General features: G+C 40.4%; 2 protein-coding genes across 4 annotated transcripts; one reads left to right on the top strand and one right to left on the bottom strand.

Annotated features, from left to right (window-relative positions):
- Positions 1-3,271: 3,271 nt before the first annotated feature.
- On the bottom strand, positions 3,272-9,243 carry rnf114 (ring finger protein 114). Its single transcript, XM_042410401.1, has 6 exons — positions 9,052-9,243; positions 7,868-8,018; positions 7,481-7,587; positions 5,519-5,633; positions 5,288-5,395; positions 3,272-5,175 (listed from the first exon to the last, which is right to left on the bottom strand). Exons 1-6 carry the CDS (start codon positions 9,186-9,188, stop codon positions 5,110-5,112), a joined length of 684 nt encoding a protein of 227 aa, XP_042266335.1. The 5' UTR covers positions 9,189-9,243; the 3' UTR covers positions 3,272-5,109.
- Positions 9,244-10,482: 1,239 nt separating this feature from the next.
- Positions 10,483-20,017, top strand: spata2 (spermatogenesis associated 2). 3 transcript variants are annotated; one of them, XR_006095922.1, is made up of 4 exons: positions 10,483-10,662; positions 11,689-12,530; positions 13,648-17,702; positions 17,781-20,017. XR_006095922.1 is itself a non-coding variant. In XM_042409748.1 (3 exons), exons 2-3 carry the CDS (start codon positions 12,180-12,182, stop codon positions 15,001-15,003), a joined length of 1,707 nt encoding a protein of 568 aa, XP_042265682.1. In that variant the 5' UTR covers positions 10,483-10,662; positions 11,689-12,179; the 3' UTR covers positions 15,004-20,017. The 3 variants fall into 3 exon arrangements, 2 of the variants coding, with proteins under 2 accessions (XP_042265682.1, XP_042265683.1); XM_042409748.1 differs by having other exon boundaries at positions 13,648-20,017; XM_042409749.1 differs by lacking the exon at positions 10,483-10,662 and adding an exon at positions 10,672-10,932 and having other exon boundaries at positions 13,648-20,017.
- Positions 20,018-20,240: the final 223 nt, after the last annotated feature.

Raw genomic sequence — 20,240 nt, forward strand, 5'->3', positions numbered from 1 at the left:
TCTGCAGTAACAGTGATTTTGAGAACTTTCCAAGCTTTTAGAGGGGCTTCTAAAACTGTTGTGTGTTTTTTTCCCTGCACTGTTTCTTGCAGCGAGTCACGTACAGCAGCAGTTTTGAGACAAATTCAAAGTCCCTCGCTTTGATTTACACAAAACAGATCAAATAACAATTCCCCTCTTTCAGTATATTGTATTTGATTTACAGTAACAAAACACACAGGATGCTTTTAATGATAAGAGTGAAGATAAATGGTGTTATCCTTGCAGCTCTGAGTACCTCTGGCATAATATTGGCAGGAGGGCAGGTTTTACAGGGCACAAAAATAGATGCACACACACACACACACACACACTCACACACAAGATGTGCAAGTTTCACTTCAGCTGATACAGGGCCAAGTTGGTTGCAGGCATTATTAAATCAAAGTTAAGACTCATTGCTCTTAGGCTAGCAACACAAGCAGTGTGTGTGTGTCTGGTTGGGGTAGGGGGTCGGTTGTTAAGAGTTTAAAAGCGGAAGAGGAGTTAGTGTAGAACCAGCATTGATGTCGGGGAAGCCCACTGGCACTTTCTGTTCAAACATTTGAGAGGACCGACCTGCCGAGCTTCAGCGCCCGGGTGGCAGGATTCCCGCTCTTCCTGTTTCTCCTGACTTTGAGGAATTTTACGGTGAACAAACTCCCAGTGCTCCTCTCACACGCCCCACACCTCATCACAGATACCTGTCTCAGCAAAACTAGAAAGAGATAGATGAGGAGAGAGAACTTTCCAGGCATTTGGGGAGATTCTCTTGTCACCATTTCTGTGTATCACAGAGAATATTACAAAACTATTTTTTAATATCAGACACATTCTTACTCTTTTTATGTGCAAAAGCTTCCTGAGTGGATATGAGTCAGTTCTCCTGATATGAACACTGAAAGAGGTTAAGCTTGCTGTAATCATTCCTCCTGAATACTGACCATTAGATGATCCTTTCCTAAAAACCTTTAAACGTAAGTGATGGAGGACAAAATCCACAGCCCTCGATCTATGAAAAAAATGTATCCAGATGTTTAATTGAAGTTAATATGAAGAGTTGAGCCTGTCCTCCCAAGAAACCCCTGACGCTATAGGTCATGAAGTCAGTCACCAATAGTTAGGTTTGAATGACAGATGTCATCTAGCGGCTGTAGTAATTATGACGCAGGGAAGTGACGCAGTTCAGATGACGTTATTATAAAGTGAGTTTTCCTTGCTAACTTTAAGGAAATAGTAATCATATTTCAAGTGAACCCTAACTAAGTGGTTTTTGTGCCTAAACTTAATCAGACTTTAACCACAGCGTTGTCACATCATAAAACATAATTATTTTTTAACAGTGATTTGTAACTCTGTAAAGCGGCATATTACGCTCCAATGGGTTGTTCTGGAGTGCAGGTACAATCTATGTGGTCATTTAATTTGGAGGACTTGTTGGAAGTGTCAGCAGTCTGAATTAGTCAAATTAAGTGGATTTCTTCCACGATTACAGCCTTTTTGTACTAATGTCCTTGTTTTGTTACTATTGTCCACTGTAGTTCAACAGAGAAACACAAAAAGGTTTTGTACTAAATAGGCAGCAGCTTTGGAAGATATCCACCTGCTTTGACTAACTGCTGAGCCCTCATATTATCTTTTGATAAGCTTTTCAAAATACATTTTTGCCCAAAACAAGGACTGCGCATTTTGTCCCCCATAACTTAAATTGAAATGCATTATGAAGGGCTCTTCTAATGATCAATATGAGTGAATCCTCTTTCAGTGCTCATTTGGGCACCTGACTGTTGTTTTAGGACAGATTTGGAAAATTGTGAACTTATCCTTTAAATTGGCACCAGTTCTTTCTCTCTACACTTGTGTGAAAGGTGTGAAATAGTTTAAACCAGGAAGAAGCCATCTTTTTGAACCTGGTCCAAGAGAAAATATTTCCAGACTGTTGCCAAAAATGAAGCAGAAAAACAGAGTATTCCCTTTTGTGAGGGTGTGGGATCTGCAGAGTCCTGACTCATGAATCAAAAGTGTGCAATTTAAACAATATTTCAAAAAAAAAAAAAGTTGACTGAACTTATGCTGATTTCATACTGCACACCTCTGGCTCTTATTTAAACAGTCACTGAGGGGCATGAACCCACAAGTTCAAGGATGCTGAATTTCAATCAGTGTCCTCATCACAGGAGGCTTAGGTGGAAGAGGTTTACAATGCATTGAAAGAAAACAAAAGGCTGGTGGAGGGGTGTCTAGAGTAGAGTGATGGTGCGACACACTTCTAAAACAAGCCACCGTCCCCACGCCTCTTGCAGTACGCCCGTGGGCACATGTAGCATTAATTGCTGCCTCCACAGAGCCTGCAGACTCCACGCACTATCTATTGCTCGCATCAAAGAAACCACACACTGAACTTTATGAAATTTTTATTCAATGTGTTCACTTCTCTTCCCTTTTTCCTCTCTTTCTTCCTATTCCTATTCCCCACCTTGGCCCCCCTCTCCCTTTTTAGCTCCGCCACCAAACAGACAAGAAAGACTTCTCTCTGCCATGTTTTCGGCTCGACTTCCTTCCTGCCCAGAAGCACTCGAGTATCTCGTTAGTTCTCTCACAGCTAACATCTCTCCTCTATCTGCCAGGAGCAAAAACCTGATTGGGGGGGGTGGGTGGGTGGGGGGGATATAGAGAAGAAAAGAGAAAGGGGGGACTACATCAAGAAGTTTGGTGGGTGAGATTCTCCGTAGAGCTAGGTGAGAAGCTGTAATATCATTTAGCTACAGTAATTACAGATACAAGAGGCGCACAAAGGAAAGAATAGAGATGAGAGGGTTTTCTCTCCCTGTGGACAATGTACACCGAAGGGCCTGAGTTTCATCATAAACTTACAGCACATACAACTACATGCAAAAACACATTGCAAGATCATTGTTGGTGTGACATAGCACTGCCCTGATTTCTAATACGTGAACAAAGGTTTGTTGAACGCTTGCCTTATTTAATACATTCCACAGTTAGTTCTTTTCACTTGCAGACACCTTTTGCCTCTTTTTCCCTGATTATGACAGTTGAGCAAATCCAGAGTTTCCATTGATTCATCCTGCACATTACCCTTCATTTTAACTGCTCTCTCTCTCACACACACACATACACACACACACACACACACACACTGTGGTCATCCATCAAAGCAGCGAGTGTTGTTTCTTCCCCCACACGTCTCATACACACAGGTATAAATCACTGCGCCTGATTTCTGGGGCCAGGGTTTAAATAATTAAAGAGCTTTAATTTATCAGGATTTAGCACCCCCTGACAGTAGGGCTGACATAAGAGAATGAGAGATATATTGAGGAAAAAAAAAAGGTCATTATACATGAGAAACACATACAAAATTATTACACATTTTACTGGAGAGAAAAACGAACATCTAGGCCTAAGTGGCACAAAAGACTATGTGAAAAGGCATTTAGGTTTTGCTCTAGGGCTACTTAATCTGGGTGTATGGAGTTTTATTCACCTGTTAGTAGACGACAAATGCAGTGCGACTGTGTATGTGAAGAATTGTACTATATGGTTGATTTGTGACAATTACGCGTCATTGGAGAACAACACTGATATAAAATAACAGATACACACAATTCACATTTAAAGTTAAAACATTTAAAATTAAATCATCCAGTAAAAATCAAGCAATGTCAAACTTAAATTTTCTTCACATGCTGTCAGTTTTTGGAAGCATACAAATAATAACAATGTTTTTTTGTTTTCAGAATTGTTGGCAGTGGTGTTGAGAAATATGAAAGCCACCAAAAACAAACGGGAGTGTTTTTTTGGGGGGGGGGGAGTTGTGAAGAAGTATCCAAGACACTCGACATGGAAAAACACACTACAGTGAGTTACATTTAAAATCTTGTGTCACATCATCACGTGTCTAAAAAGTGAAGTTGTGGTTATTCTGTTAAACTATGACAAATAACCCCACTAAAACCTCAGTTTTTCGAGATCAGTGACATTTTTGTATGCTGCATTTGAACAAAACCCAGTTAAAAACTAGGCTGGAAAACAACACATCGAGTAAAGCACATTTATAGAATGAAATCTGTGTTGAATTATGTCTTGCAACAGAGCCAGGAGGCTGGTGAGGGCCAGTGGCTGTCATGGATGGCCAGATAACGGTGGAACTCTACTGCCCTCCTATGGCCATAAACATGCAAATGAATCTTCACCACATGAAAATCACTGAACTGACTGATTATGACATACTGATGGTTTCCTACTTGCATCTTTTGGTTTTTTCTGGATGAACTATTAGCCCTATGAGTTTGGAAGTCAGAAACAAGATCTACCAGCAGGCACAAAGACATAAGGGAGAAACATTACAATAAAGCAAACAGCCATCTCTGGCTTTGTTTGACCCCCACATTATTTATTCTTTCCAGTAGATCTCTGAAAACAGAATGAACATACACTCTCTCACACACACTACACCCAGAAACAGCATAAAAAAAGACAGAAAAAAAGACATCTGCTAATAAACTCAGAAACAAAAAGAATAACGAAAAACCCCTCTCTTAACATGCAGAGTCACTCTTGAGTAGATTATTATATATTATTGTGAACATTACTTGACGACTTCACTGAGTGAAGTTTATCATTTGCTGGCAATAGTTAGCCACCTAGTGGTAGAACCCTCTTATTACATCAAGTATTGACAACAGGGGATTTTAATTACAGCTTTGGAAGTTTTTGGCTATATGACACCATGTCATCAATGAACGAACAGCTTGACAAACATAGTTTAGTAGATTTTCAACAAACTATAAAGTCTACGGGCTCAACTGGGGGGAAGATAAGATATTATCACACCAGAAACATCAGACAGTACAGAATGCTTTTTTTTCTTTTTTTAACCATATTGCAATTGTGATTTATTTGTTTTTAATATTAAACCTATAGATTCATAATTACGATACCAATTCCCTGTGAAACTGATTACCCACAATAATACAGTACCACCATCCTCATTATAGATGAATGATGGTACTGTCTTCTCAAGATGCGGCATCACCATTTTCCCTTCACTGGTAGATTGTTCTTCACACTTCAGTTGTCCAAAAGGGAGCGCTGTAATGCCTCCTGGATCATTGTGTGCTCATCTGTGGAGTAATCCTGCAAAGACATGGGTGTGAGGAGGAAAAAAAACATAGACACAAAATAAGTTAACTCGTCATTAACATCACAAAAAACACCCCTCCAGATAGAGTTCAGCGCCTTCACTTACAACAAAGGTATCATAGGAAAAGGTGTGTCTAATCTTCAGGTGCTGGAAAAAGTCAGCACTCCTGTAGTTTGGGTCCCCCCAAGGCATTGAGGCACAGATGGGGCACACCTAGAGAGAGAATAATAAAACATCCACAACTAATTATCAACCATGGTTGAATCCAAACAATGCCTGGTACCTTATTTTTAAAAGGGCAGCTCATGGAATCACAGTGTAAAGTTGATTTCTTACCACTTGGCGTGCATCTCGAGCATGCTGGGAAGTGCAATGTTCAACCAGGCCGTCTTGATCGAGGTTCTGGCAGTTGCAGTAAGGACAGGTGAAGGTGTAACGATTTGGCACTGGACTGTGGGAAAGAAACAGAAACAATGAAATACACTCTGCTGATTCTCTATTTGAACATTTTTTTCTATGGAAAGATTCACACAAGATTTGTTTGTCAGATGTGGAAGATTATATGCCCATGTTTAATACTGTGATTGCATAACAGTTGTTTTTTTCTCCATGACAGTAAAGCAACACCATTTTCTGAACTAATCCGACTGCTCTAACTAGGTGAAACTGACTTTAAAGGCCACTTCCTGATTGGTCTTCTCATCCACATTACAAATGACTGTCTCTTAAACTGTCTTATTTGTAATGTTCTCCAGAAAGCACAGTCATCAGAGCGATCTAACGTTATTGTCAAGATATAAAAAGCACATCGGTTTCTTACAACCTGGATCTCACTGTTGTAGTTTTGGCCAATTTAACTACAGTAAATCATAACAATGTCAATGTAATCGTAACCTGTCACTCTACAAATAAGTGTGTGTACTCCACAAGAAACAGCAGAATGATTGTTTTGTTTACAAAGGAATGTGGCATGTGGTGAGACGACTGTGAAGTCAACCTGATGGTTATGCAGATGGTTTAAAATAGAGCATATAAAGTTGTCGTTCAACTGGTTTAAGGCTTGTGTTTCCTTGGCTACATCAGACTGGATTGTAAAGTTATATCTGCTGGAGCGCTAGTGTCCACAATCTTTACAGTGATGGAGATGAGAACAACATTATGCTGTCCTACAAATATTCTGGGTAAAACTAGGACAGTAAGACCCATGTTGTAATATACCAGGAATTTCCTTATGTGTATTAAGACATAGTTTGTAATACTTGATTTTTAAAATCTGGCTCATCCCTAAATGAAATGTGGAATTGTGCCAGCAGTGAAGCCCTGAGCTGTGTCAGAAATCACTCCCCCTGGTGCACTATATTTATTTTCTGTCTATTTGAGTGCAAAATGTTTGCACTACAGACAAAGTATGTAGTGGCCTCAAAAGTTCACCTTTACTTTTTGCCAAAAAATCCAACAATACAATGCTTCATGCCTTCATCTTTGATAAATGTGTTAGTGGGTGAAAACAGCCCTGTGTTGAAAATAAATGCAAGGGGCTGCATTGCTGTGGGCATTTTTGAGGTACCAGTCAGATTATGAAATATAATCCAGGAAGTCCAGTTTGAGTGATAGATCCATGAGTGTGAAGCTTCTCAGATGCCCCAACAGTGCACAGCTGTCTATATTACTATAACAAGAGGATATTACAGCTCTGGAAGGTTATTATGGTGGCAAATTGTCTCATCTTTTGTCTCAGTGATTGCAAGGTTAACAGGTTCATGTTACACAGTAATCTACCAGGAATATGCGCTTGCATGCATTTAACTGGCCAGATGACACTGCATTCTGCTGTGGCAAAACTTATATTTTACTTCATGCACCTCCAAGTCTTGTGGTACTTGTGTCAGGAAGAACTGAGAGATGAGGCATTTATTCTCGAAGACTTCTCCTTGATCTATTTTAGCTTGGATTTACCTCATGTGTACGTCGCTTTCGACAAAGGTGTCTACCGAATGAATAAATGTAAAAGTTTATCCAACTTTTTTGCCAGAGCCCTCAGTGTCTGCATCCCCCTGTCACAACACAGTATTCTCATTCAAATGACTGAAGAGAGCTTCATTTTTCCACACAGGGCTTAAGTTGGTCTGAATGCAGCCTTACAGTTACGCAACGCTACACCTGTCAGTGATGGCAACAACTTACTGCACACTATACAGTAGGCTACTGAGTGTCAATTATGTAGGTACAAGTGACTGAGTGAACGAGGGAGTGATTTCCGACGCAGTACTTGTTTTGTCTCATTGCTCTCTATTTCACCTGATGATGGCAGGCTGGCTCTGGGCAGTGGTCCTCACTCCCTCCTCAATGTACTCCTGGTATTTTGAACAGGCAGCTGTGTGGCCTCTCATCTGAGAAAGGCCAACCTGAATAGTGAGAAAACACATATCAGCAACTACCACTGCATGATATAATTATTAAATAATTGTTCTCTCGTGTTTGAACTCTGCTACTGTCTGAATATAAAGACTTAAGTTTAAACTGAGAATCATTAGAAGTGCATATGTAGCTTTATCTTCAGCCCCTCTTGCCTTGTACATGATAGTGATCTGTCTAAACCCTCACGTTTCCAAATCTAGTTCACAATAAACCAACACAAGTCATTCAGATGCTTTATGTCAGCTTTTGCACTTTCATAACACATACCTGAGCTCCACATCCCTTGCAAGCCGCCACAGATGATTGGATGAGGGCCTCTAGATCAACTGCTTTAGTCCAGTGGCCAAGTGTGGCCCGACATACAGCACAAACAGGCTTCTGTGGACGCAAACACTCCTGCAAACAACTCTGGCAGAACCTGAGAAGAGACGAGTTAAGGAACATGATGATGAACAAGGAAGGAAAACAAGTCATGAAAGTCATGCTCATCATGGCTGACCCCTCCCATCCTGGGGATAAACTTTTTCAAACACTCCCCTCTGGCAAGAGGCCGCAGTTCATCTAACCACAACCTCACACTCCAAGAACAGTTTCTTCCTGACTGCAGCTGGCCCTTATCAACAAGGCCTGAGAACCCACTGACGCAGACTCTACCCTACTCACAGACACTACACTTTCTATTAATGTGAAATCACTTGCACACTTACATATACCGTTAATACTGTGAACATTTGCACATTCCCAGTCAATATCCTGCACACTATTTTTTAAACTCAACAGCTCTCTTCACATAAAATATATCTATACTTCTGTATTGTATCATTTTAATTATATATTTATACCACCTGTCTTTTGTGGTAGTTGTATTTTCTCACTTTGTATAGATACTTATGCACCACAACAACAAAACAAATTCCTTATATGTCCAAATTTACCTGGCTGAAGTCACTGTAACTGTGATCACTTTTGATTTGGCTTTAAATAACCAGAAGGATATGCTTTTTTACAATTATTTCTACTTGTTATAAGCTGACATTAAAATAAACTGTCACAGTGGACCAGTTCAAGAGCTCTTCCTGTAAATCTAATGGGAAGTCCCCACCTCAAGAGGGCGCAGGGACTTGTAGTCCATCTAAATGGTTTAACGAGCCTGTGCAATAGAAATCCAAACTACAACTCCCAGGCGAGGCCTCCTCTTTGATGTAAACAAAACTGAAACTGATTTAGCAGCCTGGCATTGGTTTTTCCAAATATTCAAGTAAAAGGAACATAATTACAGGGTCGCAACAAAAGCAGACACACATATGGTCGATGTTTTGCGACTGTGGTGGCAAGACATGTTTAAAAACAAGCATTTCCAGCCATTATTTTTACCTCGTACCATTGCATCGCTAATGGTAGACGTGGGTTAAAAGGAGGACGATCGGGGGGAAAAGGGGTAAAATACTCACGTATGTCCGCATTGTGTTGTGACGGGACTGTCGAAAATTTCGAGACAAACTGGACAGACAAATTCTGACACGTCGCCGCTCCCGTCAGAGACGTTTTTCTTGTGCTGTGTAGAGCTAAACCCTCCGAGCATCGCCATTTCTTTTCTTTACTGTGTCGGTCAGTCCGCCACCAACCGTCCCCGTTATGACGTCATACGGTTTTGGTTTCTTTTTTTATGCGCGAGGGCGGAGTCATCACACTCAACGTCCGACACACAGCACCAAAACACCTTGTTTTTATTGTGTTAAAACTGTGGACAACCAGTTAATTCTGCCAGTACAGCCATCGTTATAAATAGACTTAGGGCTGGAAAAAAAGAAATCTGTTGGCTGTTTTTTCGATTAACTGATAAACTGTTCTATAAAATAAAATAAAATGTCAAAACTAAATGAAAACAATAGTATTTTCCCAGAAGGTGACATCTTCAAATACCTTGTTTTATCTTGACAGTCCGAACCCCAAAGATATTCACAATCACAATAATAGTAATGATAACAACAACAACAACAACAACAACAACAACAACAATAATAATAATAAACTTTATCTCTATTGCACCTTTCAAAACCAGAGTTACAAGGTGCTTCACAAAATACAATTCTATAAAACATATACGACAAGAAAAACAGCAAATCCTAACAATAGAAAAGCTGGAGCTGCATGCCATTTTTGCTTGACATTACTTAAACTTTATCGATTTAGAATCATTTTTTTGTGTTGAACAAATAATAACTGTAAATTTATTGAAAATATTGTGCAAACTTTGAAAATCGATACAACGTTGAAGGGAGTGAGAGCAACATTTCAAAATTAAAAAAGGTTGATGAACTGAAGCCTTCATATAGCGCAACAACTGTTTCCTAAAGCTACACTTGCTTGACTTAATTGTTGTTGGATGGCTTAACATTGTTTAATTCCGGCTAAATACATATTAATGTATATGCAAACGTATATGTATGTATATTAAATATTTTCTATGTGTACACATAACGTTAAATAGAATAAAATAAAATAGAATAGAATGCCTTTATTGTCATTCACGGCAGTACAACGAGATTGAAGGTGCAAGATAAGAACAGTATATACTGTTAATAGAACTTCAAGAACAGATATGTAAAAAACAGTCTTGAATTATTTATACATATACACACATATATGTATATGTATATATAATGTATATACATAATTCAAGACTGTTATATATATGTGTGTGTGTGTGTGTATATATATATATATATATATATATATATATATATATATATATATATATATATATATATATATATATATACATATATATGTATACACATATATGACAAACGCATGAGCTGATATTGTTCTGTATAATATACTCTGTATATACATGTTACTTACGCTGGTGAACGCTGGTGATGATGATTTTTTTGGTGATGATGTTGATGATGATGATTTTGGGCTCTGCATCCACTCTAAAACAGCACGTGGGCCCCCAGTGCTGCTGAACTGTCAGAACCGTGCGCATGCGCGTTCAGATGATGGGAATTTCCTACAGCTGAGGAGGCGTAGCTAGCCGCGGCTAGCACTTGTTAAAGGTAAGATGTACGTGTGGTGGTGTTTTTGGTTACAAAACAATGTGATCTCTCACCTGACGCAGAATTAGATTCGGCAGTACAACACAGTCACAACACAGTTTACGCTTGATGTTCAGAAGATTGACTCTAACATCGCCAAAGCTTTCTATTTGGAGATGGACCGCCCTGCTAGCTAAAGCAATTGTTAGCTAGCTAGCTGCGCTGAAATGGGCGTTCACTGCTTATGCTCATTTGGGGGCCAGTGCGAGTCACAGCATCGTGTTTTGTCGGGTATGAGATCCATGAAGAAATAACAATCACGATGTTTTAGTAGTATTTATCTTATTATCAGAATCGGTGGGCTGGTTATGTTGTAGTTGATGCGCAACAGCGAGGCATGATGATGTTGTTAGCAGGGGCATGCTGCTAACTCGCTAAACGGATGCTCGCTAGGTTTGGTGTGTGAGGTAACTGGAATAACCAGCCAGCTAGCCTGGGAACGAGGAGCAGGACCCTTTCTTTCTCTGCTATGTGGTTCAAGCGTCAGAGCAGATTTTGGGGTCATTCTATAACAGAAACAGTGTTCTCAATTTGAGCTGCAGGCTACCTGGTTTATACGCATGTAACGTTGGCACCGATATCTCACTTTCTCTCTGGCGCAAACAAGGGCGGACGACAAAAGGGATATTCATGTCAACATTGAGTTCCGATCCTGATTGCATACGCTGTAATTCCTCTGGTCTCTTTGTTGGTTGCACAGAGTATAATGGTGATAATAATAGTGAAGCCAACTAGCTATTGGACCGACGTTAAATAGCCCACACGATTCATCCTCACATCATCCCACCCAGAGCACAAACGATGTCTCTCAACATAGTGATTAGATAAAACAAAAAAAACACTTGGTGATGATTGATACAAATGCATTTTCTGTGGGACTAAATGAACACTGACTTAATCAGCAGATGTGGGCACATTTCTTTCTGTCTTTGTGTGTGTTAGAATGACAGATTTCCATTTTTATAATACTCTCCTGTGTCATTACAGCTTGCAGACGGCCCAGAAGAATCACAGCACCATATCTCTGTCTTCATGATGAGTGACCTTGAACTCTGCACATGCTGAAACCAAGGAATGGATTAGATACAACTCTACATTAACAGAGCGTGAAGTGAAAGCTGCTCCGGACCTCATCTTGCATGACATCGGCCTGTTTGTCTGAAAACAAGTCAGGCTTTGAGCCAAAACCAGAGATGCCCATAAGAAGGCATCCCTACAGGCTGCAGCCTAGCTACGCCAACTGAAAGCACCAAACAACTACATCTCTTGTTAAGAAGATGTGCTGCTGATTGGACGCAAAACTCATTCCTCTTCCACCTCTCCAAAACGTTATTAACGTTGAGTGTGTGCCAGTGCGTACAGTGAATTATGGTGACCAAAAATGGTGCTTGAATGTGGCATCCTCGTGCAGAGTATGCGAAAAGGGGTGAGGCTCTCTCAGAAAAGTATAACAGCTGACTGTTAGTCTGCTGCAGATAATGGATGCCAAGTTAAAAGAGGACCTGTTTCGGAGGTATGTGGTGGCACTGGAGAGGCGTCTGGAGAATGGAGGGGAATACACAGGGATTGGAGCTGCACAAGAGGGGGACAAAGGCAGACACAAGGACAGTGAGGCCCTACTCTCCACAGCCACAGCTCTGCTAGGGGCCTATCAGCCAGATCCGGGACAACGTTTTCGCATGGTGCGTTTTTATGAGGTGGTGGAGAGCTCGCTCCGCTGCCAGAGAGGAGGTAACCTCAAGAGCCTGGAGAGAGCCTTCCACACCCTGGAAACCATCTGCACCAACCTCTTGCTCTTCCCCTGGAAGAAGGAGTTCAGATGTATAAAAGTAAGTTTAGGTTATTCTTAGGGTTGTTATATTACTCTGACTTAAAGCTGTGGTTAAAGCTGACTTGATGGAATATTTAGGGTACAATATTAGCCATCCGCTCGTAACATCACCCTACCCGGGAGTGTGTCTCCAGTGCTGACATTTCCCAGTTTCTGTATGAACTGTTGTAATTTGACTGAATAAACACATGAATAATATAGTGACTTACATAGGAGAAAAAAATATTTTTGTTGGTCTTAATTTAATCTGCAGCACTTCATAGTGCAAGTTTAAGATACTTTGATTAAAACAAGTAACATGTGCACCTTTCTAGGACAGCCAGTGATGACAGCTCAAGGTGCAGACATGGAAAGATATACAGGTTATATCGCTGTCAAGAATTATAATGTTTCCCATACAAATTTGTACAGACAGTATACATCGATATCGTTCACGACCTTGAGGCGGAGAAGAGCTCTTTTTCACATCTTCACTTATTTCAGATCTTCCACTGTAGTAACTGTGCCACTGGTCACAAAGACTGCACTGATCTTTGAACACTAGTAAAGATTCATGGTGATGATCTGTAGGCTGCAAGTCACTTTTTTTGTTTAAATATAATGTTAGTCTCCCTAGTTGAAGAATACAGTAAGAATAAGTAATGAAGGTGCTCAACATTAGGGAATTAGTCATTAATATATACATTGTACAATAAAATAAAAGGTTTGTTTACATCTGCAATGTTAGTAGATACTATAGGAAAACAGACCAATAATCTGAATAATGATCAGTTAAGAAACACACAAAATTCTTATTTTCCATTTGTATTGCAAACTCTTTACTTATGTATGTGAATATTACCTCAAATATTTGTCTAATATACAGATGGTCATTCAACTTTATGGTCATTTTGGAGGGAGGCTGTAGTTTGTGGTGCTGATGGATTGTATCATGTTATACAAGTGTTTCTACTACTTTGTCTGTCCTATTTGAATCAAGGATGGTAAACCAAATATCACTTTGCTATCACAAGAATAGCACATGATGTCATATTTTTAGGGTAGCTTTTAGCTTTATGGTGTCAAGCTATTTTAATTGATTTACACTAATTCTGATTAACCCATTTCTCTTTTAGACCTTCACTGGCCCATATGTGTACCATCTGCAGTCCGCCATTTCTGATGCTGAACTCCGAACCATAATGCGCACCATTGGCTACTCCTGTGACCATGATTCGCAGTTCCACTTGCAGGAGCACCCAGGAGGCTCAAGTCATCTCCGCCAGTTGGCTTTTGAGCTCTTCCTGGCCCAGGCAGAGTGTCGTCTTCTGGGAGAGGTAGTGGCTCTGGCCCGTGGTTCAGCCTCAGAACTGGAGGCCCTGGAACTCCGCAGAGGTTGCAGAGATGATGCAGCTGGCTGTGCGGAGGCGCTCCGCAGACGCGACAGCCTCGGCGCAGATATGGCTCGGCTTTCTGTGCGGCCACTGGATATCGAGAGGCCTCATGCTCACCACCTGAGGCGAGGTAGCCGACCGTCAAAGTCTGTGGATGTTACAGATGGGGCTGGTCACTGGCACGCGGCAGTTAGCAAGCCTGTCTTGAAGGCCTCATTGAGTCTGAGGAAGGAGCCTCTGTTTGTGGACGCAGAGGAGGATATGAAGGATGAAATCATCAGGCCCAGCACCTCAGCATCTCTTTTCTCTGTGGCAGCTCCACCTTCCTATAGCCCTGTTGCAGATTTCTTCCCCATTCAGTCACCTCCCCCAGCTGATGCTTACACATCCTACCACCTGTCATCTTTGGATGAGATTGACTTGTACACGGAGAGGGGTGGCGCGGGGACAGGAGGAAGGCAGACCCCCTCTCGACCTCCATCCAGAGAGCCTCGAGATGCAAGGGATGGGTGGCTGCTCAAAGCACACGGTAGTGTGAAGTGTCAGGGTTGTGGACTGGGATGCTCCACAATGGCCTCCTGCCAGAGATGTGACATGATCCTCTGTTCTGCCTGTCATGACGTGGACCCCTCCCCTTGCTGTGGCCTCCAGGACTACCACTCCAAATCCCCACGACCCCTTGACGGATACATCCCTGTCAAGGAAAAGCTCTCTGTCTACTCTAATACTCACACCCACTCCCATCTCCACCCGCACCCCCTCACACTGACCCACTCACACTCTCACCCCCACCCTCATCCCCAGATGGTGGAGAAACCCCTTTTGTCCACTAAGCTGTTTCCAAGCAAGTCTGTTGCCTTGACAACGCCAAAGGGAAGCAGCAGTGAGCGAATAAGCATGGGGGGATCACGCTGCGGGTTCTGCAACAAGCCAGGTGCATCACACACCTGTGTGAACTGCTCTAAGGTGTCATGTGACTCATGCATGGGCTTGTATGCGAAGGATATGTGCACGCGAAAGAATCCCCAGCACAGTTTTGTGCCCAACCATCAGCTCAACTTCAAATCTGGCACCATATCTCACCTGGTGTACCGATGAATCAGGCAGACAGAATTTTTTTTTTTTTTTCTCCCTTCTAGTCCCCTCCTTTAATCTGCAGCGTAGTCTTGCACTATTGCTTTAGCTCTGTTCCTGCTTAAACAATTCATTCACTATCTTCCCCTTTATCTGATGGTCTTTTTCGCTCTCTCTAACCCTCTCTTGAACTTTGTATATTTTCTCTTGCTGTCAGTAGGGCCCTGGAATGCACATGCCACAGAGAGCCATATCGTCTGCCCATCTCTCTGCCTTGTACAATTCAGGCCTTTTATCTATTTCTTCTTCCTTTTACCTTGCTACCTGCTCTTGAGTAGTCATGTGATGTTGTAGCGCTTCCCAAATTCCTCAAAGTTTGTCCTCCTCAAAAGGGAAACTGGAGAAAAGAGAGTTTAATTCCTTCTCCTTTTGAATGAATTCCGTCCAAATGAACATATATACTTTGCCTAACTTCTCAGCTAAAAATTCCTCTAATATATAAATATATAAATATATACAGTATATATATGAGTGTGTGAGTGTATGTGTGTGCGTGTGTGTGTGTGTGCGTGTGTGTGTGTAGAAAAGACCTCTGAGCTTGCATTGTGACAAAGGAGATCTTTTTAAACTTGAAAAATAGTAGGGAAAAACAGAGAAAACATACACTGGAAGTCAATAAGTCAATAGTTTATATTTTTAATCTCTATTCTCTAGAACAATGTGAGACTGTTAAATGGGCATGAGGTCTGGCATTGGGATTTTGAAGGTATAAACTTGGGGTGGGAAATTTCTCAAAGGGACACACTGAGACAATGGTCAGATGCCATATATTCTATTTAAAAGATTATGCCTTGTAAATTAACCCTCAATTGTTTCTGATTATATGACTGAGGTTTAAATGCTGCTGTTGACTTGAGACGTTGAAGATGTGTGGTGTTTGACTTCTTTCTGGTAAATAGCCTGTTGAGTTGTGTCGGTTCCAAGCCCGCCCATCCCCTTTCATCACACTCCGTAAGCCTCCATGGTCCATGACGTTGTAGTGGCCCCTTGCCAGATCAGTGGTTCCCCGTCAGTCTCAGGTGGAGTCACAGGACGTCTCACACTGGGCCACAAACCAAATGTTTGCGGTTCCTTGACAGTGTGTGAGCCTATTGATTGGTTTTAGACAGTATGAAAGTGTATAGTCTGACACGGTTTCTGTCTACCTCAAATTGCTTCAGCTTATACACCCAGTTCAACATTGTGGTTTTAAACTAGCCCTAGAAACCTAAGAAATATTGTATTTATTATATTATTCTTCTCTAATTTGCAACTCATGTTTCGGCGGAATAGAAATACCCCAACTTACAATCAACTAACTCAGTCACTTTTAAGGGTTAGCAGAGGTTATTTATTTTGTGAGATAATCCTGGGCTTTGTCAGTTTTCTGATATAGCACAAGGTTTACAGTCTTCAAAAATACTCATGAGTTGTCAGTTTGTCTCTTGTGCCATTCAAACTACTACTAATAGTATACTGGTCGTACTAGTATATTCAGGGGATGGACACAAAACATGAGCACCTGTAAATTATAATGCAATTCAATACAGTAGTCCTGCAGCAAATACTACCTTTGTGAAGCCTGAAATGTTAAATTTGATCGAGACTGATAGAGAGGTGCTGATGGAGCTCTTATCATAATTTCCAAGCATGCATTTAGTGTTGTTGGTGTACTGGATTGCATTGCACTAACTGTTTGCTCATCCTGCAGACAAATTACAGAAATGGCTTACAATATATTTCAGTTCAGTGCAACACCACCGCAGACTACAGGCTCAAAAATGACTATAGAGTTGAATGGATACCTCTCTGACACTTTGTTAATCACATGTAGCATTTAAGTAGGGCTGAACGATTTCGAAAAAATATCTAATTGCGAATATTTTGACAGTTATATTGCGGTATGATTTGTGATATTAGAGAGAATGATACTTTCTACATCATTATTTTCATTTATATTGAAAACATCTCAAAATGATTATGGTATGATTTTTTTTTTTTTTTTTTTTTTTCGAGGATCTGTACCAAACAAAGATGTTTTGTTAAGTCTGTAGAACATGATTTGTAGGCCAGGACATCTCCGCACCATGACAATATTCAATTTAAAATTGTATTTTGATACACATTTCGCCTTAAACAAATATTGTGCCTCCTGCGATTTGAAAATTGCAGTAGGCCAGATTGCACTTTTGATAAAATTTCTGTTGTTCAGCCCTACATTTTAGCTTCACAAAGGTATTATTTATCACATATCCATTGCATGATTTTGCACTATAGGGATTCATGTTGTGGTGTTCACCTGCCTGTACTGTGCAGTGCATGTGTGGAGTAATTTAAATGATATGGCTGGTGATTTTCTGTATTTTTCTTATGGTCAGCAAATCTCATGTGCAGAGCCAAACTAACAATGAAGTGATTTACTTGCAAGTATTGTGTGTGTACATACCAAGTCTGATATATATTGTATTCCTATGTGCAGTAGACCTCAGTTGTTGTCCAAAATCGATTAAAAACACACTGCTGCACAAGGTGACATGTTCCTTCACCCTGAAGATTGTGGTCACAATAATTTGTTTGGAATTGGCTCCAAAGATAACAGCGATCACATTTTCAGTCTCAGGAGAGACGTTCACCAGTGCGCATGCGCTGGAATGTGTTTTTCATAAAAAGAGCATCGCTAGCTTGTTGTGCTAGATATCACAACCTCTTGACTTTGTGCTACACTGTAAATTCCTCAAAGAACTTCAGTACAAAGTTAAGAGGTTGTGATATATAACACAACAAGCTACCGAAGCACTGCACATAGTGGCGTCTGCCTTACATGGAACTACTCTTCTGAGAATGAAAATATTTGGAGCCGTTTCTAAACAAACCATCATGACCAAACTTTTTGGGGGGAAGGACCATGTCACCCAGTGCAGCGGTGTGGCTCAGTGATGTGTTTTTAATAGTTTTTGGACAACAACGGAGGTCTATGATATCAGGCTTTGGATACACGAACAATACTTCTACTTCTACTACTAAGATCACGTCATTGTTGGTTTAGCACATGAAATGAATCTCCCGTTTGCTGTGGAACTTTCTTTAAAACTCATCTATTGGTATACTTCAAAGGGTCATGGTGATCACAGGTAAATAAACTCTGCTAACACTTAAAACTGGGTGTCATGAAATTAGAGGGTACTTTTCGTGATTAAACTTTGATTGTCCGTGAAAGAGGAGAATTCATGCAATATGTTGCAGTTAATAGTCACCAAGGGCTAATTTTAAATCACATTACATTAAAAAAAAAAGGTCTGAGTCTGGTTTTTTTGACAGACCGCTTAGGCGACCCTAGCCTTTAAGCTCTGTCGGGAATAACCTCTAAATGCCTTAAGCTCATTCAGCTGTCTTACTCTGGAGTATTTTAGGCTTTTGGTATTGTCATTTTCATTGTTTTGTATTTTAACAGTCTATAGGTTAAAGTTTGACTTTTGCCAGGCTATATAAACTAAACACATAGCCTGTTCTATGACAGCTAAGGAAAGAATTCAGAAACACACAAGTATGGATTAAGCACTACAGTTTCTAAGATGGAGCATATTGAACCGTGTATCTGTTAGAATTATGCAGAAAGTCACACGTTGTAGACCAACACATTTACTATATGCTTAGAATGGTTAATGTCTGTAATAATAACCATGTTTTGCTTGGAAGTCAAATTTAATATTTATTTTGCTTTGCTTACAGACATACCTAAACACACACGTTTGGTTATAGGGAGTGATGTCTGATCTCATACTTCTGTTCATTCCTTCCCTTTAAAACTTTAACTTTAAAAGTTCAGTTTTGTGTCTTTTTCATGTTAAAAAAAACGTAAAGAAGGGATGTTTTGATACTGTTCGGATGTAGCTTAAGGTTTCTTTGAAAAATGTCTGGGTCAGCATTAGTTAAGGCTAACTTGGGTATCACAAACGTCTTGAGTGACCTTAGGGAGGTGTGCAATTGTTTTGTTTAATCCGATAAAGCCTTTTTAAATAGTTTAAATAGTTTGAATATTTATCATAGATATATTTGAGTTGCTCGACTCTGGTCATGACAAATCATACCAGCAGCAAAGACGACTTTTAGAAGTATTGAGCCATGTCGCAAGAGTGATCGTATTGCCAAATGAAGAACAAATATCTTATTGGAGTAGAAAACAAAATCCTGTGGCTTGCCCGGATGTACAGTCGATGTAACGTAAATCTGTGGTTTTGCTAAAGTTTGGCTTTGTGTCTGTGGATGTTGACCTTTTTAAGAAGCCTAGAAAGAGAACCATCAGCATAGATACCTACCCCGCACACCATGGGATGTGGATCTGACTTCAGAACAGTGGACTGATTATTTGTGTAGGTCACTACAAAGGGCTAAACAGTCTTCAGGGCTGCTGCAAAGTTTGTGGGCACTGTTTTAATCTTTTGGTGAACAACTGACTTGTCATAGGTAATAATGGTAAATATCTACTGTGGAGCTTACTGTACATTCATCAGTGGATATGAATTACTGATGTTGGAAAAACAAAAGAGCTATTTTTATTTTGTGTCATGGAATACATTGAGCCATTCGAACATAATTGGTTTAACCCACACCGGACACACTCAAGTCATTGTGGAAGTCAATACTCCCTTTACCTCTTTGTGTGGTTATCTTGCTGATATTAACAGTGATGGTGTAGTTAGGCAGCCCCTTTCCCATTCCCCGTTCCCCATTCCCCTAACCCTTTCTTGGCATGCTCTGTACAAGGCCCAAACCCCATACCTCTTCTCCCCTCAACCTCCACATGTGCCCTCACCCACTGTCTCCCCCTCTCTCCTTCCCCTCCCCCCCTCTACCTTGGCACTGAGGATCATTGCACAATGTCTATGTGAAGGGGTAATGGACCTTACGATCAATATGTGGGCATACATGGGGGTGGAAAGGGAAAATAGCCAAAATTGTTAATCGGTGAAAATATATATAAATATATATTGAAACGTAAATGAGATTTTATAAAATAATTTAAAGAATAAAATTCTGAAAAAAAAGTTGTTTTCTGCCTTGAGTTTGTGGGTGTATGCAATGTCTGTTTTTGAACCACTATGGGTGTGTTGTTTTTTTGTCTTTTGTTAGCATTCACTAAATTGAATTGTAATTTTACTCAGAGAAGTGGCCTGTTAGAAAAACATTGATTAGAGGTTTACACACACACACACACACACACA

The sequence above is a fragment of the Thunnus maccoyii genome, chromosome 4 (genome assembly GCF_910596095.1).
Source record: "Thunnus maccoyii chromosome 4, fThuMac1.1, whole genome shotgun sequence".
NCBI lineage: Eukaryota > Metazoa > Chordata > Actinopteri > Scombriformes > Scombridae > Thunnus > Thunnus maccoyii.